A 24387-nucleotide genomic window follows, 5' to 3' on the forward strand; every position below is an offset into this window, starting at 1 on the left:
TTTGGGAGCTAACCAATTGGACATTTGAGGATGTTGGCAATTCCAGATTTTGAGAAAGGAAGAAGTAGGATTACAAGAAGGATATTTCATTCTAGTACAATTAAATTGTAAAGACTCTAGAATTTATTAATCAATCATTAACTACACAATATTCACTACTTACAGAAAACCATGACTTATAATGGCTTACTAATTCAATTCTAAATTATCTATTACAATTATTAAATTTTTTTCAATTATTGCATCAAAATCTCTCCTGCTCTCTTTCATAAAATGGATGCAGCCTAGCATAGACTATATTCGTGTAATATCTAAGAATATTAGATTGTAGAATGAGAGGTTCGATGAGGGGGGAAAAATGGAAGCTTTGCCGGCTATAATTATCAAGTCTAATTTTTTACTTGCATTTATCCTCGCCTTCCCTCGTACCTCGCCTAACCATGCAGGCCAGCTTGATAACCTCTTCTCCTTCTTCTTCATCTGCCGTCAACTTTCTCCTCGACAAAGGGCCTAATCCAATTACTCGGCTACCCTTTTGCTTGTTCTCCTGCCGGAAGAAACTCTCCGGCAGCGGCCAGAGGAGCCTGGTTGTCGCTAGGGCGAATAAGAGGAAGGAGAAGCCCGACTCCCACAGCTTCATTCCGAAGCCTGATGAAGCAACTGGACCTTTCCCGGAAGCCGTACTGTTAAAAAAGGTATGAATTTTGAAATACCTCGGCGTCTTCTATTGCAGTTTTGCCGATCATTTAAACTCGGCGATAAGAGTGGTAGAAGGCTTTAATTTGTTCTTTAGTACTCCTTTCTGTTTATTTTGCTAATTCATAATTTTCTTTTACAAGTTAGGCGGTATAATTTATTTTGGGAGAACATCAAACTGTTCTGGTGTTATGCTGTATTACTGGTAGTGTAGTTTCTCTATTCTTTTTTTATTTGGTTTCAAGCATTGTTCCTATAAAGTTTAACTCGTGAGCTTTTTTATTTATTTATTTATTTATTGAATTAGTAAATTATTTGTCCTGTTTTTTCAAGTTTTTTTAGCATGCGAGCCTCAATTTTCTTTAGTAATGATACGGATCCTCCTCCTCCTCCTCACGATAACAACCACACGAGCGTGGCGTAAGGGCCCGGAACGGTGGTTTGGAAGGTCGAACCAAGATTGTAGGCTAGTTGTGGGCAGTTGGTTAACTTCTTATAGTGGATAGTTGAGTAAACCTTTTAAGTGGGTGGGAAGTTATTTTCTGTAAGTGGGAAATGTGGAATGTAAGTAATGTGCTAGAAAGGTTATAAAAGGGATTATGATTGTAAGCAGGATTTTTATGAATGCAAAGTTTCTCGTCCTTCTCCGTCTTCTCCTTGTTTTGTTCTTCCTTCTTCCCCAACCAACCAAACTCATATAAGGAAAGCTTTGAATGCCTAAACTAGGCGCTGTAAACTGTCATTACCAAGCTCCAAGCCCAACAATCCTCTCAAAGCCCTCATTGTGAACATGTCTGGTGAATTCCTTCAACACGAGGGAATCGATGCAATCACTACTCGGTAGCACTCAAATGCCTGTTTAGAACCATCACACCACCTCAAATTGTTATTTCCAAAATGAAATGGCTAGGACCTGACCGGGTGGAATCGAGCAACACTCTGAATTCAAAAAACATTCACCCAAACCAACAAATGCAGCTTGCCTCCTTCCAAGGAAAATGCAGATCATTGAATCATCTTGCAACCCCACTCTGAGCCAGTAAACATACGACCTTATCACTACCCCTTTTACCAAAAGACAGTGTTCAAATAGACGGTGAAACAAATGATGCACTTGGGATTTATTTGACCAATACTAACCCATTCTTATCCCCCAGCCTCTTGATCAAGAAGATCGATGGCTTCTGTACCTTGAACAACTTCCCAGTCAAGGATAAATGCCCAATTCACATCATCAATGAACTCCCGGATGAGCTGCACAACACTAGATTCTTCTCCAATCTTGTCTTAGAAGCCAAGTACCATAAATTTTGAAATTGTTTTTTGAACACACATAGGACATTATGAGTTCCTATTAAGGCCTTTCAGCCTCACTAATGCCTCAACAACCTTCTAGAGCCTCATGAATGATGCATTATGACTTCTTCACCAGTCTTCCTTTTTTTTTGATGATATCCTCATCTACCCACCTACGTGAGAAGAACACCTTGGGAACCTCTACTTTATATTACTTCTTTTAGACGCCAACCAATTGTTTTCTAAGTAATCCAAATGTCGGTTTGGGGTCTTGCAATTGGACTACTTTAAACATCATTTCAAAAGGAGTGGATGTCCTCCCAGCCAAAATCAAGGCAGTGCTCAAATGGCCCACCCTAACAACGTCCAAATGGTGCGAGTTTCTCAACCTCGCAGGTTGTTACCAAAAATTTATTTGAAATTTTAGCATGCTTGGAAAAGACAGGTTCTTATGGGATTTCGACAACTCAAAGAAGCATTAGCCTCACATTCTTGATTCCATCTTGCCGAAGAATCGATGAAAAAACATGTTACATATGTTACATTGAATGACTACATCGACAACCAAGGCCTTCACCTATCCCACCGTTGGAGTGTTAGGATGATCGCCTATTCCCTACCAAAGCCTCACTTGCTTCTAATACCTCGCCCACCAAGAAGCATGTGAACACACAACGCCATCTAAGGGACTCTGTCATTATTCTGATGAGAAATATGTATCCATCCATAAATGCAAACATCCCCATTTATTCATGCTTGAAGATATTCCCCCAACCCATGACCAGGATCCCTCCAAAACGACAAAATCGGTAAGTCAGGAGCCGTTGCCAAAGATTTCTTTCCCTGCTATTGTTGAAACCAACAACCCTCAAGCATTGCAAGTTTGGGACTTGGATGATTAGGAAAGAGGGAGATTACCTACTCATCCATGGTGGTAGTACTCAATCCCGGACTTGGAGGCTTGCTTCAAACTAGAGAACTAGTCACGCCTCCTGGAATTTTATCAAATGAGTTGTTGCTCACATGCTTAAAGATGACAAATGCTCAAAAAGAATATGTAGTACCTAGAGTCATTTAGATCTAAGTCACCTTAGACAATCATTCTTATGCGGCAACAAAATTTTGAAATTTATAATTTGTACCTTTTTTTTTTGGCTTGGTCTTGAAACATGATGCATAAATATAATCTACTGTTGCATGCCATATGATGCCTCTCGTTATTTCTGTTTTAGGATTATGATAATTTTATGAGCAATGTACATTTATTTTTAACATAACTAGTAAGAAAGAGGGAGAGAGGAATGGAGGAATGAGAGGGTAAGAACATGAGAGAGAGAGAGAGAGAGGAATATCATTAGAGATATTTTTAGTTATTTTATTTGGGATTGAGGTTTATTTAATTGGAGATTGTGATGCTCTTGGTTTTCAGAGTTAGTGGACTTCAATATAAAATCGTCCAAAATCATGGGCATGTCGCAGATGACCTAAGCTTCAGTAGTTGTTAGTAATATGTTTTAAAGTTTTTGAGCAAAACATGTATTCCTTTTCTAATTTATGAAAAATTTGTCGGTGATTTACTTGTTCTGCCTTTGACCTTTTACATACATCTATTGTATTCCTTTAATAAAGTTGTTTGATGCCTATTTGAAATATACAAGTAAAAATGCATTTTTTATTAGAGTGCTTTCTTTATATACGCTGTATTCAATGTGTTCTTATTTTTTTTTTCTTATATATGAACCCTTTTTTGCAGAAAGTGGTCAAGGAAGATGGAAGTGTCGTACCTGAATTTGCAGACGCTGAAGAAGGTGGTTTATTCTTTCAATTAGATTAAATTTGACTATTTTGAAAGTTCTCCCAATTTTTGAGAGTTAGGCTTTTGAATCCTTTTTATGATTTTTCATGGTCGTTCTAAAGCTACAGTTATTTCTAATAAAAGTTTAGCTAACTTTTTTTCTTTCTAGTCATTTCAGTTTAACTCTTAAGTTCTGGCTTCTTGGTGCTTCCTCTTTCTTCATGGTACTGGCCAAACCATCTCATACCATGTCCTACTGCCTTATTCTAACTATGATTAACCCATTTTTTTCTAATTAATTTATTTAAAAATTTTCTGCCTCTGTTTTTTTGACCGAATGATTTATCACTCTTCTCTCTCTTTTGTACTATTAATTAATTCATTATGCCATTTTTGTAGTTCGGCTATCACAAACCACTCTGAAATAGTCTGACCACTTGATCATAATAGTTGATCTTTTCAATGATATTCTCATGTATATAATAATATTCTTTTTTTTTTTGCATAATAAATTAAGATACCTAAATCTCACACTTGTTTCACCCATTTCTGTTTAGGAATATTTACACGTGTACCTCTGACATGTTTCTTATTTGTTTAAAGTTAATACCTTATGTTCAAAATGACCAACTTAACCTATTCATTTGTGTAGTGTAAACTAAATCATAAAGTATTTAGCAAATCATTGAGAATGAAGTGTCGTAGTACTGTAAATAGAAGCATTTGGTGTCAGTTTTGTAATACGATTGGTGGTTAATTATCAACTTTATGTCCATTAAATCGCATGATTTATATGTTTATATTCTTATGTTTTCTCACCTATGTTAAATTCTTGTTCCATTCTTAATTTCATTTTGTAAATTGCCTGGATGAATATACAGTTAGAATGTAAGGATAATGACGATGACTTTCAAATTATAATCATAACAGTTTTTATTTGCAGAGAAATTATACGAGTTTCTCAAACTTCAGCTTGAGAGTGATCTGAAACTTGAAAGAAGTAAGTTTCACACTTAAATTTCGAGCCCTTTTGTATGCAATTGAACTGTCAGCTTAATTGGATGTTCTGTTTCCTTCATTTATATTTTATCATGAAAATCTTTTAACGTTTAACTGTATATGATTTACGCAAGCTAAAAATTAATCATTGTTCTTTTTCTTTCTGTTTCTTTCCTTTTACCCTTGACCATGATGGTGTGACTGGGATTAATTTGGGTGAAACAAGGAGAAAACAATAAAGCTCAATTTGAAAATGGCGTTTGCCACATATAGTTAGACAACCCAAAAATGTCATAATAATACTAGATTTTGCAAAATTATATTAAAAAATTCCATCAAGTGTGAATTGATATAGTAAGGTGTTTCGGGAATTATTTTTAAATGCTTATGATTATCTGCTCATCCTAAATGCTAAATGGAAACAGCTTGAGTTAACTGCCGTAAGTTATTCCCTGAAAGGTTCTGGTTTTTAATTGTTTTGATTTCTTGAATGATCTTTTGATGGCGTCGAACAGCCTTCTAGTTTAGATCACCCATTTGTTGTTTGTGTTCAATTTTGCATCATAAGGCTTGCAAGTCATTTTATTTATTATTTTGGTTAGATTCTTCTGTCTTTGTATTGGATTTGCAATAATAACATTGAACATTGTTATCTTGAGATTCACTTGCGAGACTTGTGGGTATTTTTTTTTTTAACCATATAGATCAATTTTGCTATGATGATTATTATGATGACTTGAAATTTACATTTGTGTTTCAATTTAGTGAAATGTGCAGTTATTTGAATTTCTGTTATGAGATTTTTTTTTTCTTGTAGCTATCTCTTCTATATGTTTTTTTTATTTTATAGGAACGTTCAGGTGGATTTTTTCACGTAAATATGATTCTCCTTCTATTTCTGTTAGCCGACTCCTAGATCAAGTGAGAGATTTAAAATTTATGAGAGAGGCTCTCTTCTTGTATAAGTGTGAAACTTGAGTCCTCTTATTATTCTCTACGTCTTGTTCTTGTTGTTGTACAACAATATTGATTTTATTCAAGTTATGTAACTTGGGTTTGTAAAATTGCATGGTTTATTCAAAAGTGATAAATATCTCCTAAAATTAAGTGTTTCTAACCTGCATAGTTTTGTGTAGGTGTTGCATGGTTTTATGCCTCTTGTAACATATGTTCACTAGAAGTCCTAGGCCCTAAGAAGTTGCATATCAATTTTGAATATTTTTTTTTTCATAAGAGAGAAATTGTTTAGTTTGCCTTGTTTAAGATGTTTGATTAGCTGGTATTGAATCATAGTTATTTCTTATTAGCAAATTTTAAGTAGAATGCTAAGAAACTCAATTATTTGGTTTGATATCAAGTTGAATTTGAGTTAGCCCCTTGCACGCTAAATTTTTTAGTTAGGGTTTGCTTGAACTAGACTTTACTTGATTGACTGTGTTGAAAATAAAATATCAAAATTTCAGTTATATTTATATATATATATGCATTTAAGTTACCACCAAAAGTATCCTTGACAAAGGCTAAAGGAACAATGAATTAGGGTAAAGAGAGATGGAAGAGATAAAAGAAGAGTTGAAGAAGAGAGGGATAGAAAAATAGAAGATAGAAATAGAACGAGGAATAATAAATAAAATGATTCAAATTTCTCAGTCAGTCATGCGTATGTGTTTAATGATTACAACTTTAAAAAGCCGTTTTATAGACATCTAAGCAAACGAATGCTTAACCAAAAATAATCCTAGGGATAACGACATCCTTATTATCTACTATATAATCTTAAAAGAGATGCAGATAAGTAAATGAAATAAAGGAGACATGCAATCCTAAATCTATATCATAAGAGGTTTGATGTTTTGCGGACGTGAGCTTTGCTTAAAATTCACCTTTCAGGCTCTTCGAAATTTGGGACTCTTACTCTAAAGGGTTTGATTCAAATCAATTCGAGTTATTTAATAACAAGGCATATATATTACTTTAAGTTTCAACTAAGCAGTATCTCTCATGAAGGCTAGAGGAACTCAGAATTAGGGTAAAAAAAGAAAGAAGAGATTAGAGTCAAGATAGAGTAGAGATAAGGGAAGAGAAGAAGATAGAGATAGAGTAGGAGGGGGGAATTGAGAGAGAAGGAAGAATAGGTAAAAAGAATCAACTTTTCTTATTCAACTAAGCATATCTAATAATAACCTAAAGAAGCCTGCTTAGCAGTGGTAGAGCCATGATGGTAAAGCCATATCTAATTTAGTTTTACTTTTTTTGAACTTTGAACTTAAATTTCTTTTTCTTTAAAAGTTGTCTTTGACTTCAATTGACTTAGTTCGTTAGTTTTAAATTCCTAGAAGTTTTAAATTCCTTAGGTTATTTCATATAATATGTCCAGTGAAGTTTTGTTTAAAGTGTTCGAGAGGTCCTTGCTTAAGACATGTTTGATCATGAGAAAACTGGGTAGAGTTCAATAGTTTGCGAGGAGATGAAAGATGGTGATTTTCGCATAACATATAAAGATTTATAGGAGTTCCTTATTTTCTTTTTCTTTTTTTCTTTTTTTGTATGTTTCATTTGTCTATTATAATATCATTCATGCGATGTAACGGACTCTGTCAGAGGGGAAGAATATATCGATTATTCTTTTACCTTTGATTACGAAGAATCCCAAACCCCGTTTCCATTCTTCCATACTTTTGAGAGCTTAGCTTTATGAAACACTTAGTTAATATTATAATGTGCTCATGGATACTATAAATATGTAGATTCAAGGCCACTTTTTCTCAGAGATGTGTGTGTGGATTTGTTATGAAAATGCAATAAAATGAATATACAATCCTAAATGTAGAACTTTTGAGGTTTGATGTCTTGCATCAATCCTCTCTTCCTCAGTATGCTCTATATTTGCAATCTATTTCTTTTCAAAATTATTTATGAAAATTTTCTTGTATCGTAATTGAGGAGCATAGATATTTATTATGCTCTTGTCAATATTTAACTTAATATCAGTTTCGCATGGATAGTTCTACTGTTTAAGACTATCACACCCTTTTTTCCCTTTTGTTAAACTTCACTATAGTCAAAATAAGATTGACTATAGTGACCTTAGCACCCTAAATGAAAATAAAGATTTTTGTTTTTATCGACGTATTAGTAAAACCGAAGTTAGAGAGGGTTTAAAGAAAATGAACGGGTGGAAAGGCTATTGGACCTGATGATATTCCAATAGAGGTGTGGAAATGCTTAGGAGATTCTTGGCTTACAAAACTTTTTAATACTATTTTGAAGACTAAAAAGATGCCAGATGAGTGGTGAATGAGTGTGTTAATTCCTATTTTTAAGAATAAAGGTGATGCACAAGATTGTGCGAATTATAGAGGAATTAGTTAATGTGTCATACTTTAAAAACTATGGGAGCGAGTTATGGAGCATAGGTTGCGTCGTGATACTATGTTTCTTAAAAATCAATTTGGATTCATGCCGGGTAGGTCAACTATGGAAGCCATACATTTATTAAGAGGTTTGATGGAGAAATATAGAGAAAATAAGGAGGATCTACATATAATATTTATTGATTTAGAAAAAGCATATGATAAAGTGCCAAGAGAAGTGCTATGGAGAGTTCTTGAAAAGAAAGAAGTTAATAATGCTTATATTCAAATCATTAAAGATATGTATGCAGGAGCTATTACTTGTGTTCAAACACAAGATGGTTTGACCATTATTTCCTGATTTCGGTTGGGTTACATCAAGGATCAGCCTTAAGCCCATATCTTTTTGCTTTAGTCATGGATGTTCTCACTAGACATTTGCAAGAGGATGTACCTTGGTGTATGCTTTTTGCTGATGATATTCTTCTTGTTGATAAGACTTGAGAGGGAGTTAAAAGTAACTTGAATTATGGAGGTCAACATTAGAGACTAAAGGTTTTCGCTTGAGTAGATCTAAAACGGAATATATGGAGTATAATTTTAGTAGTAATAGACCTAGTGAGGGGACTGTGACTTTGGACGATCAAGTCATTAATAAGAGTACATGTTTTAGATATCTTGGATCTATTGTTCAGAGTGATGGTGAAATAGATGGGGATATTACAGCATAATTCAAGTTGGATGGTTGAAGTGGAGGAATGCATCGGGCTTGTTGTGTGATAGAAAAGTACCCCTCAAACTTAAGGGAAAATTCTATAAGATGGTAGTGAGGTCTGCAATGCTTTATTGTGCTGAATGTTGGCTATTAAAAGAGAAGCATAATACTAAGTTAAGTGTGACAGAGTTGAGGATGCTCAGGTGGATGAGTGGCTTTACCTTAGAGATATGGAATACAAAATGTGCATATACGTGAAAAGGTTGGAGTAGCTCCAGTAGAAGATAAGATTAGAGAGAGTCGCCTTAGATGGTTTGGTCACATAAAACGACGGTCTTCCAATGACCCGATTAGGAGAGTAGAGGTATTAGATTTGACTTATGTTAAGAAAGGTAGAGGTAGACCTAAAAAGACTTGGTTAGAAAATATTAGGAATGGCCTTTCTTTATTAGATTTAAACGAGAATTTGACCTTTAATAAGACACAATGGAAAAAAAAGATTCATGTAGCCGACCCCACGTAGTGAGATAAAGGCTTGATGTTGTTGTTAAACTTCACTATATACAATAGTTTAAAGCCTTCGCCAATATTATAGCATTCTTCCATTTTCATTTATCCTTTAGCAAACACATGATATTAATTTTTTTTTTCAAGTCATTGTGTTAACTGAATCTCTTACCTTTCTGCTCAAACTTGTAAATTTCCATGTAGAAAATCTAATTAATTTGTTTTAAACTCTTAAATTTTTTATTTTCTTTGAAAACATTATTTACTGTGGTTTTGCCCACGCAAGGCAATCATTGATTATCATCCGCCTTTACATTTTCCTTGAGTTGGTTTAATTAATCAACTTTCATTCTTTTGATAGCTGCATTTTGTGCTCAATCTAGCTTAGCTAATTTCTTTTGATTGAGTTCATTCAAGTATAAATAATCTTTTTTATTGTAACTTACTTTTTTTTGACAGTTCGGCATTATGAAGTGGTTTATCTAATTCACGAAGATCATATTGAGGAGGTTGATAATGTTGTTTCCAAAGTTCAAGGTGCCATATTTCTTCAATATTGCTCCTTCACTAACTTCTCTACCATAATGATAATTAGGATCATTTACATAGCTGCGCACAACTATGTATATCGATGCCAATTGTGGGCTCCTGATTGGTTGGGTGAACCTCAAGCATTTTCCTCATCGGCACCTAATAATCTATAATTTTTGCTGGTGTTTGATTGTTTGTTCATCTCTTGTTGTTGCAAGACTTCATAAAAGAGAAGAAGGGAAGGCTTTGGAGACTGAATAATTGGGGGCTTCGTAGATTGTCTTACAAGATTAAAAAGGCAAGCAAAGCTAATTATATTCTAATGAATTTTGAGATGGAAGCGAAGTGGATTAATGACTTCAAGAGCATGCTTGATAAGGATGAGCGTGTCATTAGGCATCTGGTGATGAAACGAGATGAAGCAATCACTGAGGATTGTCCTCCCCCTCCTGAATTCCACACTGTTAAAGCAGCTCAAGGAGTAGATACCGATTATGATGAAGAAGAAGATGGCGATGATGAATTAGGAGTGGAAGCTGATGGTTTTGAAGATGTTGATGATGATGATTTTGGCATTGACGGTGAAGTTAGTAGTCCGAAGAAGCTGGAGAAGATGACAAGGTAGTTTGCTCATTTTCTTAGGGGAAGATAAACCTGCTCATTGTCAGTGCTAGTTAGCTTGTTAGATGACAAGGATTGCTTAAGACATGTAGAAATCCTTCCCTTAACAATACCTGTGTTGTGATGTTCAGTGTTAGCAAATTATTTTTAATTTATTTTCATAATCATTCTATATTTGTTGTAGTTTTCTTTATTTTGTAAAGTGGGATCTAAATGTGTTTGAGAAAGATAGAGAGAGATAATTGTCTACTGGTTCATCTTTTATGTTATTAGAAAAGATATTGAGAATTATTTCATTAAAGGTTTTATTTGGGATGATTTTTTTACTATTTTCTAAAGCAATTTTTTAGAATAAAAATATCTTAAATTATGAAATTTTATGATAGAAAGTTGCTTCAAAAAAGTAATAAGAAAGCTGTCCTAAATGATGCTTTAAGTTTATTTTGAGATGGCTCCAATTTTTTTATAAATGTGATCATAAAAATATTGTGAAGAAAATATGTTTTTAAAAGTGATTATAAAAAGCAATTTTCTTACCCACAAATTTTTTGAAGATAATAGAAAAAGGAATGATGAAATAAAAATTTTGATTGTGGTCTAAAAAATTTATCTAAAATGAAATTTTAATTTCTCATTATTAAAAAGTATTGTTATTAGGACTTGTTATTAAAGATATGTACAGAGATGGCACTATTAGAGTTAGGAATTTTTCTCCTAAACACTTGTTATTATTAACATCATTATAGTAAAATTTGCATTGAAAGTAAACAATATGTTCTCATAAATTAGTATATATATATTGCAATTTTTTCTATTTTATTTTCAATTTATTTGTTCTTGGTGATTGAATTAAGTCTTGCTTATTTAATCTTTGTTTTAATAATTTAGAAAGTGATAATTTAATCTGAGACAAATATTCTATTAATTTAATTTTTAATATAAAATTGGGCTTATTAAATTTTAATGCATCTATGATTAGCTTATATTGGCATTCTAATAATCACCAACTAATTAATTAATTTCCCACTAATTGATTAATTCACATCTGTTAAGCTTTTCTCAAAGTACAAAGATTAATTCCCTAAATCAATTCATTATTATTTCATGTCAATAATGAAGTATTTAGATTAATTAATCCTTTTACAAACCAAACCTGTATTTGCAGGTTGAAGGGGTGTCTCTGTAATTTAAGTTTCGAAAAAGTATGTGAGGATATAATAAAAAGGTTTTTAAAGGACTATCACGCAACAATACCTAATCGATTACAGATGAGGTCTACCAGCCGTTAGATCTATCTCCAAGTCAGCGATCCGCGAGGGGGTTCCACAACAAACGGCAGAGGTTCTCCGATGGGGAGGCCATCCTGCTGCCCTAATTCGTCTATTGCTTGCATGTTCTTGCGTTCTTCGGCAGCCGTAATTTCCTTTCGAGTTTAATTTCAAAATATCATTTTTTTATTAGCGAGCGAGGAGCAGCAGGGGATAAAGATGAAGGCTGCTGTGGAAGACGGGAAGGAGATAGAATTGATTAGGAAGAAGAGGTTGCAAGAAGTGAAGATGGTGAACGAGGAACAAGTCGGGGATCTGAAGAGTGATTTGAAAGAAGAAGAGGTGAAGGAAGAGATAGAGGACGAGGATGGAGATGCTGATGAGGCGTTGGAGGGAGATGATGTTGATGAAGACGATGAGGAGGAGGAGGAGGATAGCGATGTGGAGGAGGTGCCAGCGCCGAGGGTCGGGAGCGCGCCTGTGTACACGGTGGATTCTGATGATGATGATGAGGAAGAAGAAGAAGAGGAGGAGAACGGGGGTGATGGGGATGATGGAGATGGAGATGATGACGATGAGGAGGAAGATGATGGCGGTGATGATGATGATGATGGCGGAGAGGAAGATGATGAGGAGGTAAATATTTTACTTCTTTTTTTTTTTTTCTAGCAAGAAGGATCTCTAGGGTTTTTCAGATCTGTTAGCTTTCAAGCAACGTTTTTTTTTTTTTTTAATTTAATGAGGGAGATTACTGTTTTCAATTATAAATGACAGCGGTAAGATTTTTTTTTTTTTTCTGCATATATGTTTGTTTATGGGTTAGTGGTTGCAATTGTAGATGTTTTAAATTTGTCAATTTTTTGTACATTTTGATGCCTAGCTATGTTTATTATTTTTAATGATTTTTAAATTAAACTTATTCTAAATTTGTAAAATAACAAAGGCTTTAATTGAATCGATTCATTTATTTGTTTACTAGTGCTGCATGGTAAATCTCAGAGTGTTCAATCTGAAAATTATCTGGATCTTTATATCTTTAATATGAGCCAGTGTTTGAAACTATTTGGATTGTGGTAAGAAAATAAGTGTATTAAGCTATTTGGATTAGATCTGTGAGGTGATTTGAAGAACAATAAAAAAAATTTCTTAATTGAAATCAAATAGTCTTTTAGATAAGATCAGTGTCTGTTGGTTTTATTTATGTTAATTAGTTCATAACTATATTAACTAGAAATTACTTACTTAGTTCTACAATAGTTCTTTGTTAGACTTTGGTCCTCTAATAATTTTATATTGATTTATTACAATATTGAACAACCCATATAATTAGTGATAAATAAATTTTTTTGGGGTACTTTTGAATCAATTAAGGCAAACTTATACACATCATATATGCAAGCTTTGAACTCAAGATTTTTTGGGTTGGTAGCCCAACAGATTACTGTGAGCTCCATAACCTTAAGATAAAAAAATTTTAGATATCTGAATTGTTGTATGTTTCACATCCTGCATACTTCGTTTGTTGTCTTTTCTGAATCAAGTAAACAATATATCTTACTTAAAAGTAGCACAGGAAGCTGAATAAATGCTCTTGTAAGGCTTAATTGTGCTTTTTTTATGGCATGTTCTCAAATTTCTACATTTATTTTCCACTTATGTTTTAGTTGTTTCAATATAATTTTTATCACTAAAATAAATTTAAAAATCTTGAATGAATCTATCTATTCCATGTCAGCTAAGTCATGCCGGTTGAATTATGCCATTTGTTTTGTGGCAATAAAAAAAATAGTTAACAAGCTATTTAAGGTAGTATTTGAACCCTCACCTTTGGATACAGTTAAATATTTTTGCTAGTATAGTTGCTATATATTGGCCTCATTTTTAGTACATTTCTTTACTTGATTTGGCTGTGACAGCTATAAAGCAACAAATGTTATTTGTTATTTGCGACCACCCATTTTTCTTGTCTGTTGAGATCTGGAATGCCAATTCGTTTTTAACTTACATGTGAAGTTTTGGTGATCTTTCCATTCTAATCTTTTTAATCCAAAAATTTAACAGTTTGTCTATCCCAATCCAATTATTCTTGAAGTTGGCTGCTTTTGTACACGCCAAAAGTGTTTTAATTTTTAGGGAATTCCACTGGAATCTTGTTAGATTATTCTTCTGAGTACAAGCTTGTACCCATTTTTTTGGGTAAAATGCTTCATATTAATGTCTCTGTTTTGTTGCAAGTTTTAGCCTGTGTTTTCTTTTGCAAGATTTAGCCTTGTTTTAGGCTAACTCTTAACAAATATATTTTGAGCCACATAAATCTTATTAGTTTTCTGAAATATTGTTTTCTTCTCATTTTTAGACTAAATCTAAGATCTGTTAAATCCCAAGATTAGTAGGATTAACTGTACTCAATCTGTTTCATGAAAATTCCAAACTTGGATTTAATTAGATTTCTCATTTATCATGCCAAGTTCTTTTTATGATTTACTAAATCTGCTTGAATGAAATCCTACTCGAAGCCAAACAGGCGCTAAAAATGACCTTTTGCCAAACATGGAGATTGACTAAGCTCCACTTTTACAGCATCTTCGTTTCTTTCCAGTCAGATATATTGTTTATTTGTTTCAGTTTCTTCCACAATCTCCTTTCTTTAGCCCATTTTAATGATTCACCTTTTCATTCTTAAAGGAAACGGGAACAGATTACCTTGTTCGACCTATAGCCCGTCCTGAAGATGAAGAGGATGCAAGTGATTTTGAACCTGGAGAAGAGAATGGTGAGGATGATGACATTGATGAGGAAGATGATGATGGTGAAACTGGGAAAGAGGGGCCATCTGCAAAGAGGAAGAGGTCACAGAAAGATGATGATGATGATGATGATGATGATGATGATAGTAATGATGATGATGATGATGAGCGGCCATCAAAAAGATAGATTTCCTTGGGAGGCTGCAGCTTTCCAACGCTAGACTGCATTTTTCTTGAAAAAAAAAAGAATATTTGGACAGTTATTTGCTTTGGTAGTCATGTACAAGTTTAGGAAAAGTTTAGACCCTTTTGATGCAGGGTTTCAGTTATTTGTCATTAATTGAGACAAACCGTTTGACTGTTTATCTTCTTTTTATAAGTTTACTGTTAGTTTGATGATTTAGTGGGATAAAAATTTGTTGTTGTTGTTACTGTTTTAGTTTCTCTGCAGAGGAGAGTCATAGTCTCATAGATTATCCAAGCTGAATATTCTGTCAAATGCAGCAAACTGATTGTTGTCATTTTGTGTTTTAATTGGTTAAGAACAAAACCGGTTTTATTGTTCATCTTTCTGCATTCAGCAAACAAACTTGCGAGCTTTTTCATCATTGCAGCATTACTTTCTGTTCTGATGAAAAATCTGAATGAAATTTGTATTATTGTCAAAGTTTGATGATTGTATGGTATGCGATGTGACATATGTTTTCCGGAGTCATTCATATCCAATAGTCTGAAGAGTTGTTTCTTGAGCAATGAATTCTATTACTGAAAAGCCTGTCACCTGTGGAAAGAAATAATACCAAAATTGGTTGAGTGGCAGCTATGGAATAGTTGCTGGGCTGTTTAAAAAAAGCTTGGCATTCGTTTCCTCTTATGTTGGTTTTGACATTTAATGCATATTTGTTTAGATAATGCCACATGTTACGCATACCTTATATAGCATATATCATGGTCTTGATGATTGTTAAGGGAAATGACATGCATTAGTTCTTGGATTAATTATTTTATGTGGGTGTCGAATGTTGTTCGGAAATCAATTAGAACGTGACATGTCATCCAATGCTCGGTACTACAGTTTGATATTGCTGATGTGGTGTATTATGATTGATCTCCGTATGAGATTCTACATTCGGTCTCCGCCCAGAATAATTTCTCCAGTTCTTGACGTTGTCGGTTTAAAAATTATCATGTATCATGATGATTCCTCTAATCATATGTGGTATATGGATATGATGCATAATTTCCTACATGTAATATTATGAGATAGCAATATATATATCATATGATGTGCATGATACAAATGAATGATTTTGCATCTAAGTATGTGCATAATAATATGTCAAATAGTTAAACATGTTTATGGATAATATATTAATTTTTATTTTACAGTTTTCTTAAAGAAAATTAAAAGATATTTTCTGGCATATTTTGTATATTTTTATTTAACGTGATAATAATTAGTATAAGATTGATTTTATGTCTGTTGATAGATATAATTGATTAAATATATTTTTTTATTTTGCTATTTAGAAAACTATGCTCGAAATTTCATTATGTCCGAGAGCAACGCTCGCGAGTCACCGTACCGCTGATGGGTGGGTGTCGTCTTGCTTCAATCGAGCCAAGCCCGCAGAAGAGAAAAGATCGCTGCTTGCGTTAATTTCCGGTGAAGAGAGGCGATATTTCGGCAATCGATCCACCATGTTGGAGCTGCGATTGGTGCAGGGAAGCCTTCTTAAGAAGGTGCTTGAAGCAATGAAAGACCTTGTTACCGACGCTAATTTCGATTGCTCGGCGACGGGGTTCTCGCTTCAAGCCATGGATTCAAGCCACGTCGCCCTCGTCGCTCTTCTCCTTCGTTCCGAGGGCTTCGAGCACTACCGCTGCGATCGCAACATTACCATGGGGATGAACCTCAACAATGTCTCTAAACTCCTCAAATGCGCAGGAAACGATGATATCATCACCATCAAGGCTGATGACGGCGGAGATACAGTCACCTTCATGTTCGAAAACCCTAGTTCGTCTTCTTCTATTCTAATTAATTTCTCTTTAACACCTCTTTTGTGATTCGATCGATGATTTTGATTGGCGCAAAACAGAACAGGACAAGATCTCTGATTTTGAAATGAAGCTTATGGATCTTGATAGCGAGCACCTCGGGATCCCGGATGCCGAGTACCACGCCATTGTTCGGATGCCTTCGTTGGAGTTTTCGAGGATATGCAAGGATCTAAGTAGCATTGGAGACACAGGTATTGTCAACTGATTCATCGATCGAAGGGTTTCTCTTTTCTGAAAAAAAAAAAAAAGGATTTTTAGCGATTTTGATTGTTATTCTGTGTAGTTGTGATATCGGTGACGAAGGAGGGAATCAAATTTTCCACAAGGGGAGATATAGGAAATGCGAACATTGTTTGCAGGCAGAATACCACAGTTGATAAGGTAGGTATATTATCACAACTAATCGCATATTATAGAGCTTTATTTGAGTTTGTTCACTAGCTTTAAATTTAAATGGTATTATTCATGATCATAAATGAATAGAGTTCCAAGTTATTCGAGTTTATTTATTAATTACTTATTTATAAAAATATTTAAATTTATTTGATTAGTTAATTAAACAATCATGAATTAGTATGTGAATGTCTAATAGTTAAGTTGTATTTCTCTTTTAAATTTATTTGTATTTTTTAATAATTTGTTATATTATGAGATAAGTCACAACACGGGAAATTAAGAACACTTGATAAATTTACGCTTCATTTGAGACATTTTTAGACTTTTTTTTACTTTCAAGAAATTTTTGTATTGAAAAGCTGCATTATAAAACAATGAGAAAGAAGTCACAAACAAAGCCGTAATCACATCCTAATTTCAAATTTGATTTTTTTCCATTAATAGAATTAGTGATTGGGCTGTTTTTATTATTATTATTCATTCTTAATAATCATAGTAAACAATAGTGAGAGGTTGGTATCCTATTGTATGAAGGATTTAAGCAAGCTTTAGCTTAAATCTTATCAAATTGAATTGTGCAGGTTTTAAATTCTATTGTTTTATAAACCCTTTACAATCACATTATTAATTAACTTTGATATATTTCATTTCAACTTTATTAATTAAATTCATGATTTATTAAATTATCCTATTCACAGAATTAAGTATATTTAAAGATTTCTCTCATACAAATCTTCAAATTTGAGATAAATTTAACAAATTTTATCACAATAATAATTCTACTAATGATAATAATATAGTATTATTTGTTCTTTGATGCTATTTATGCACAATCTTTTTTTAACTTAATTACTCCAATTAATTATGAGAACTGGATATACATCCTTCTATTAACTTTTATTTTTTATGGAGCAGCCAGAAGAAGCTACTGTAATTCAGATGAATGAAGCAGTATCGTTGACATTTGCATTGAGATATTTGAACTCCTTCACAAAAGCAACATCCCTCTCAGAGACTGTGACTATAAGCCTTTCTTCAGAACTCCCTTTGGTTGCAGAATACAAGATTGCTGATATGGGCTATATTAAATTTTATCTGGCGCCCAAGATTGAAGATGATGAATGAGTAGATCAAACCCTATGTATTGATTACTCTTTTCACCTCTTCAAAAAAATAAAAATTTTACTTTTATTTACTTATAACTCACAGTTCACACTTCACACTTCTTCAAGTGTTGTTTTTTTAACTTATTTTAAGAATTACTTGTTACATAAGAGCAAACATGTCAAAGTCTAATAGATGTGTGAAATTTTGATTATAAATGTTGCTTCTAACTCTTATTTTATTCTTTTGTTATAAGTAATCTTATATTTAGTCTCATGTGCTTTTTAGTCGGATTTGTTTATGGTCAAATCGCAAACACATCAGTTTTTTTTTTTTTGTTGCATATCAGTAGATTTTATTGTCTAAAATGGTTTCTTGACAAAGCTATTCAACCTATATTCTACAGTATGATTACCTTTTATGACTAATCAAAAAACAACAATTTCACAAAAAACTTTAGAGGCAACATGTTTTTTAACAAATTTTTTTATTCAGACTATTATGCTGCTGTTTAAAGAAAAAAAAGTACAACTTTGAGCTTTATTTAGGATTTTGCAATGAAAAACTTTAAGAAAATATATAATTTTGTTATAATATTTCCATGGTCATAAATACTAGGGTTTATACTAAAACAAAATTGAGAAAATGCCATTGTGATACTCTGTATAAAAATCCATTAAAAAAATGTACAAAACTCCAGACGAAAACCATCAATCTAAGCTTTTGCATTGTTAAAATAAAAAAAAAAAAAATGGCGATACTAAGTTCGGAATTCCGCTCAAAACAATGGAGAAGATCTGTAAAAAATGAGCTCGGATTTCTGAGAAAAATGGAGAATAAAATGACGTGATCAAAGCTGTCTCCAGTTCTCTCCAGCATACACAGCTTGACTTCCAAGTTCTTCCTCGATCCTCAGCAACTGCAGCCAACAAAAAAAAAATTAAAGTTTTCAGCGGGCAACATGATTGTGACTATGGATTCTTGAAAAAACTCAAACCAACTAAGTTCTATAGGCACATAATACGACCTCAATATTGTTACTTTTAGGCTCACTGAAAATGAATTTTTTCCATTCATTCATGTTAAGTGCAACTTGTGTTAAAACAAGTTATCTTTTTGCATAACTTCTATCCGTATAAATTTTAGTCAAATATATCTTTTTCTTTTCTTTTCTTTTTAATCCTTTCATACTAATTTTAACAATCCACTATATTGGTGCATTACCTATCCTCTATTATACCTGTAGCATGCTAGGAAATTCAAGGCGGTTGCGAGAATTTAATGTATTAATATTATACAAAGATCCAGCATACATACAAATAAATAAAAAATGTAAAGACATTTGAGTTTTTATGTTAAGCGTCCGCACACAGACACACGCCCGCATCAAATGACATCTTTAAAGTTCTTAGAAAAATGTTGCACCTTGAGCCAAAATGCCCAAGTGAAAGAGGAGATCATGAGCCGCATAAAAGTCGATGGGGCGTTGCACAATCCGAACGGCATGACCCGCCATTCATAGAGACCATGACGAGTTTTGAAGGCGGTCTTCCACTCGTCACCAGGCCGAATTCGAATTTGGTGGTAGCCGCTCCGAAGATCAAGCTTGGAGAAGATACTAGCGCCCGCCAACCTTTCTAACAGCTCTTCCAACCGTGGTACTGGAAATCGGAATTTAACTGTGATTTTGTTAATGGCTCGGCTGTCCATACACATCCGCCAGCTTCCGTCTTTTTTAGGAACCAATAGCGCGGGCACTGCGCAAGGACTGAGGCTTGGTTGAATCAGCTGATTCTTCAATAGATCATCAACAAGTTCCTGTAGAATTTGATGCTCTGTTGGACTCAGACGGTGATGAGGTAGATTCGGTAACGTTGATCCAGGCACGAAATCAATTTGGTGCTGCAACGAGTGTAGAGGCGGTAAGGTAGTCACGGCATCAGTTAACACATCCTGGAACTGTTTCAGCAAATTCCCTATCAGCTCTTGTTCCATGGCCTTGTCATATGATGAGTTATGATCGGGTGCGGATTCCCGAATAATTAAAGCAAATAGAGGTGCATTCTCCTTGCAGGAAGCTAGCAAACCATTCCCTGTTACTACATGCAGTGCTGGACGGGCTGACTCCTTTTTTGAATCTACTGTGGAGGAATGTGGCAAGAGACGAAGTCGTTTTCCCTTCCATTCCAAAGTGTATGTATTGGCCCGTCCGTCATAGATGGCACCGACGTCAAACTGCCATGGTCTACCAAGAATTAGGTGACAGACGTCCATTTCCACGACGTCACACAACACCTCACACACATAGTGTTTTCCGATAGAAAAGTGCACTCGGCATGTTTCAGTAATTGAAATTTCCATTCCTTTTTTAACCCAGCTAATCTTGTATGGCTGGGGGTGTTTGGTCGTCTTTAGTTGTAGGGCTTGCACGACCGCCTTGGACACCACGTTTTCGGTGCACCCACTGTCCACTAGAAGATCACAAACCTTGCCGCCAATGGTGCATTTCGTCTTGAAGATGCAATGTCGCTGCGACTGAACAACCTTACGTGGGGCTAGTAATAATTTCTCAAGCACACAGATTAATGGCTCACCGTCATCGGCAGTGACGTCTTCAACTTCGACTTCTTCCTCGAACAATTCGTTCTCCTCCTCGCCTTCACCCTCCAAGAGTTGCAATTGTTGGCGGTTTGGGCACTCATTTGATTTGTGCCCTGGTTGAAAGCATCGGAAGCACTTGAGACCTTGTGGTCTCGGATAAGGATTCTCCTTCCCGGGAAACTTGGGCTTAACTGGTGCTTTGGGATCAGAAAGAATTTTCAGTGGTTGTGAATTTCCGCTACCCTCAGCTGCTACGGGTGTCTTACGCATAGCTGATCCCGATGGTTTTGCTAAATCTATTCCAGTTTCCGCATTCTGCTTGCGATAGGTACCGCTTCTTGAGTGCCGCCCCAACTGAATTTCGGCCTTGAGGGCGAAATTCACAGCCTGCGAAAGTGACCACACTGAACTTAATTCCAGTTTATCCTGGATGCTCTCTTTTAGACCGCCTATGTATCTGGCTACGAGCTGGTTTGACGTCTCGTTCAAATCATTCCTTGCCGATAGACTATAAAATTCTTCGGTGTATTCGCTCACTGAGCGATTACCTTGAGTGCAGTGTTGATATTTCAGGTATAGCATTTGTTCGTAATCGGTCGGAAGGAAATGCCCGCGTAGCAATTGCTTCATTCTGCTCCAACTGCGGACTGGTCCGCGGCCTTCCCTGCGACGGCACTGCAGTAACTGTGACCACCATGCGCTAGCTCCGCCTTTGAGTCTACACGCCACGTATTTGACCTGCTTTTCCGGTTCGATCTCCATATAATCGAAGAAGTTCTCAACTGACCGCTCCCAATCTAAATAGTCTTCAATATGCAATCTCCCATCGAAAAACGGAATGTCCAGCTTCACTCTAAACTCGCCCTGATGTCTATCTCGTCCAGCATAACGCCGAGGGCGTCGTTCCGCCAGGTCGACATCCGAATCAGAAAAACCTTCTGGATTGAAAGTATTCTGCTCATCTTCTGAATCTGAAAACTCGGGAATCAATACTGCGCGCCGTCTATTTCGATTCTGAAATGCCCGGTTGTCCTCAGCGGGGGTGATAGTGTGCGGAATCGTTCGTCCGGCTCGGAAAGGAACATCTCCCGTCCGAACAAGAGGTGGTTCGCGACGTAAAGCGGCGGTTAGACGATCTACAGCAGCCGTGAGATCATCCAGCCGTTTCTCGACTCCAGCGTGCGCAGCCCAAAGTGCCTCCAAACTTCGGTTATCCTCGCTCGTCGCACGCTTGCTGGACTCTGCCATCTTTCCAAGCCACTGGCTCTGATACCAAGATGATGTGGTATACTTTGGGAAGAAACAGGTTCACAAACAAGAAAAGGAAGAAGGCAATGTAACAGTAATGGCTTCAGCCAGAAATTGTATTTCTTCAAAACTGCCTCCTCCTTCTTCTCCCGGAGAAGAAAAACAGAAAATGCCATTGCCTAAAATGGCAATAGACAAGCTAGCAGCAAAAGCAAAACTGCAACAAACTACATAAGGAAAAAGCTATTGGTGGAGCAGCCACCACTAACGGTCATGACAGAACATAAACTTAAAATAAGAAAATTAATAGCTGTTAATTAAACTAATTAATGCTTAAGGCAGATAACTAAAGCAGCTCCCACGGCGGCTTGATGCACCGCATCATTCTCCCCCATCAACAGAAGAGTCTGAATCGGATGAAGAAAGACTCGTGCCGGCTACATCGGGTGGATGATATGCAGCGAGATCGCTGATGTTGAAAGTTGACGACGTGCTGTAATGCTTGGGCAAGTCCACCACATATGCGTTGGGATTGATTTGTTTCAGCACAGCGTATGGCCCAATTTTACGTTTGCTCAACTTGGAGTAAGTTCCAGGCGGGAAACGTTCACGCCTAACCCGAATCATCACCAAATCTCCGGGTTTGAACAGGCGTTTTTTTCTTGTTCTGTCTGCATCTGCTTTGTACCTGGCATTAGAATCCAGCAGTTTAGCACGTACCTCGTCCAGCATAGTCGAGAATTGGGCTGTGAAATCAGCCGCAGGTTTGCTGTTGCACTTGGGAAGGACGGCTAAATCCACAGTATGATTGGGGTTTTTCGTATAAACTATGCTGAATGGACTTCGACCGGTTGAACGGTTAGTCATACTGTTATAGGCAAACTCGGCTTGCCCCAAAATTTCATCCCACATTTTCGGATGCTCCTGCACTACACATCGAAGCATATTGCCTAAAGTCCTGTTTACAACTTCAGTCTGCCCATCCGTTTGTGGATGATAAGCTGAACTCAGCTTCAAATCGGTGTTCAAACGCTTCCATAACTCCTTCCAAAAATTGCTAATAAACTTAACATCACGATCCGATGTTAAGCTCCTCGGCAAGCCGTGTAATCGGACTATTTCAGCAAAGAAAATTCGGGCCACATTCAGCGCATCGAAGGTCTTTTTGCACGGTACGAAATGCGCCATTTTAGAGAACCGGTCTACAACTACCATGATCGAATCATGCCCTCGCTTCGTGCGTGGTAGCCCCATTACAAAATCAAGACTTAAATCTTCCCAAATGGTCTCGGGTGTAGGTAATGGCAGGTATACACTGCTAAGCCGTCCCCCTGTTTTGTAACTTTGACACACCGGACACCTCTCAATAAACCTCATAACATCCCGGTGTAAATGTGGCCAGTAGAATCGGGACTGAAGCTGCAGATAGGTGTTGTTCCGCCCTACGTGTGCCGCAAGACCCCCACAATGCACATCCTTGATTAGCTGAGGCCTCCATGAAGATTCAGGAATACACAATTGAGCTCGACGGAACAAAAACCCGTGCCGGATAGTGTACTCCACGCTGGGATTTTCCAGGTGACAAGCTTCCCAAATGTCCTTGAAATCTGGATCAGATGCATATAGATCCTTCAAGCATTCTAACCCTGTGATCTCCGTTTGAAGTTGGGTAAGGAGTAAGTTGCGACGACTGAGCGCGTCAGCGACTATATTCTGTTTACCCGATTTATGCTTCAGTACAAACGAAAATCGCTGTAAGAATAGAATCCACCTTGCGTGCATCCGATTGATGTGCTTTTGCTTGTTGATGAACTGGATTGCTCGATGATCACTGCACAAAACAAACTCTTGATGCAACAAATATGGCTCCCATTGCTTAAGAGCTCGTACCACAGCATACAATTCTTGTTCATATACGCTCCACTTCTGCCGGGACGGACAAAGCTTCTCGCTGAAGAATTCGACAGGCCGACTTTCCTGGCTTAAAACCGCGCCTATCCCAATGCCGGAGGCGTCAGTATCGACATGAAACGGCTTGTCAAAATTGGGTAAGGCTAAGACTGGTGCAGTGGATAAGGCCTCCTTGATTTGTTCAAAGCTGCTCGCCTGTTCTTCACCCCAATGAAGCTGCTTAGATTTCAGACAATCGGTAATTGGAGCCATCACCGAACTGAAATTCTTGATGAAGCGACGGTAGAAATTGGCAAGCCCGTGAAAACTACGAACTTCCGTGAAGGACTTCGGAGTTGGCCAGTTCACGATGGCATCCACTTTCCGCTTATCCACATGTACTCCTGCAGCTGAGATGAAAAACCCAAGGAAATAAACGGTAGAAACACCGAATTCGCACTTACTTGGGTTTAAGAAGAGCTGATTTTGCCGCAGAACGTTGAAAATGTCTGTCAAATGTGTTATGTGCTCGGCCAACGAAGAGCTGAAGACTAGC

General features: G+C 36.1%; 3 protein-coding genes across 3 annotated transcripts; 2 read left to right on the top strand and 1 right to left on the bottom strand.

Annotated features, from left to right (window-relative positions):
• The first annotated feature begins 299 nt into the window (after positions 1 to 299).
• On the top strand, positions 300 to 14959 carry LOC110105890 (acidic leucine-rich nuclear phosphoprotein 32 family member B). Its single transcript, XM_020835569.2, has 8 exons — positions 300 to 695; positions 3746 to 3800; positions 4731 to 4787; positions 9821 to 9898; positions 10111 to 10364; positions 12175 to 12222; positions 12313 to 12417; positions 14467 to 14959. Exons 1-8 carry the CDS (start codon positions 441 to 443, stop codon positions 14713 to 14715), a joined length of 1101 nt encoding a protein of 366 aa, XP_020691228.1. The 5' UTR covers positions 300 to 440; the 3' UTR covers positions 14716 to 14959.
• Positions 14960 to 16049: 1090 nt separating this feature from the next.
• On the top strand, positions 16050 to 18306 carry LOC110105895 (proliferating cell nuclear antigen-like). Its single transcript, XM_020835576.2, has 4 exons — positions 16050 to 16548; positions 16631 to 16783; positions 16876 to 16973; positions 17904 to 18306. The coding sequence occupies exons 1-4, from the start codon at positions 16065 to 16067 to the stop codon at positions 18111 to 18113; spliced, it is 945 nt and encodes a 314-aa protein (XP_020691235.2). The 5' UTR covers positions 16050 to 16064; the 3' UTR covers positions 18114 to 18306.
• Positions 18307 to 18942: 636 nt separating this feature from the next.
• Positions 18943 to 22216, bottom strand: LOC110105887. Its single transcript, XM_020835566.2, has 4 exons — positions 22211 to 22216; positions 22010 to 22120; positions 19518 to 21959; positions 18943 to 19011 (listed from the first exon to the last, which is right to left on the bottom strand). The coding sequence occupies exons 1-4, from the start codon at positions 22214 to 22216 to the stop codon at positions 18943 to 18945; spliced, it is 2628 nt and encodes an 875-aa protein (XP_020691225.2).
• Positions 22217 to 24387: the final 2171 nt, after the last annotated feature.

The sequence above is a fragment of the Dendrobium catenatum genome, unplaced genomic scaffold, assembly GCF_001605985.2.
Source record: "Dendrobium catenatum unplaced genomic scaffold, ASM160598v2 fragScaff_scaffold_862, whole genome shotgun sequence".
Lineage (NCBI taxonomy): Eukaryota > Viridiplantae > Streptophyta > Magnoliopsida > Asparagales > Orchidaceae > Dendrobium > Dendrobium catenatum.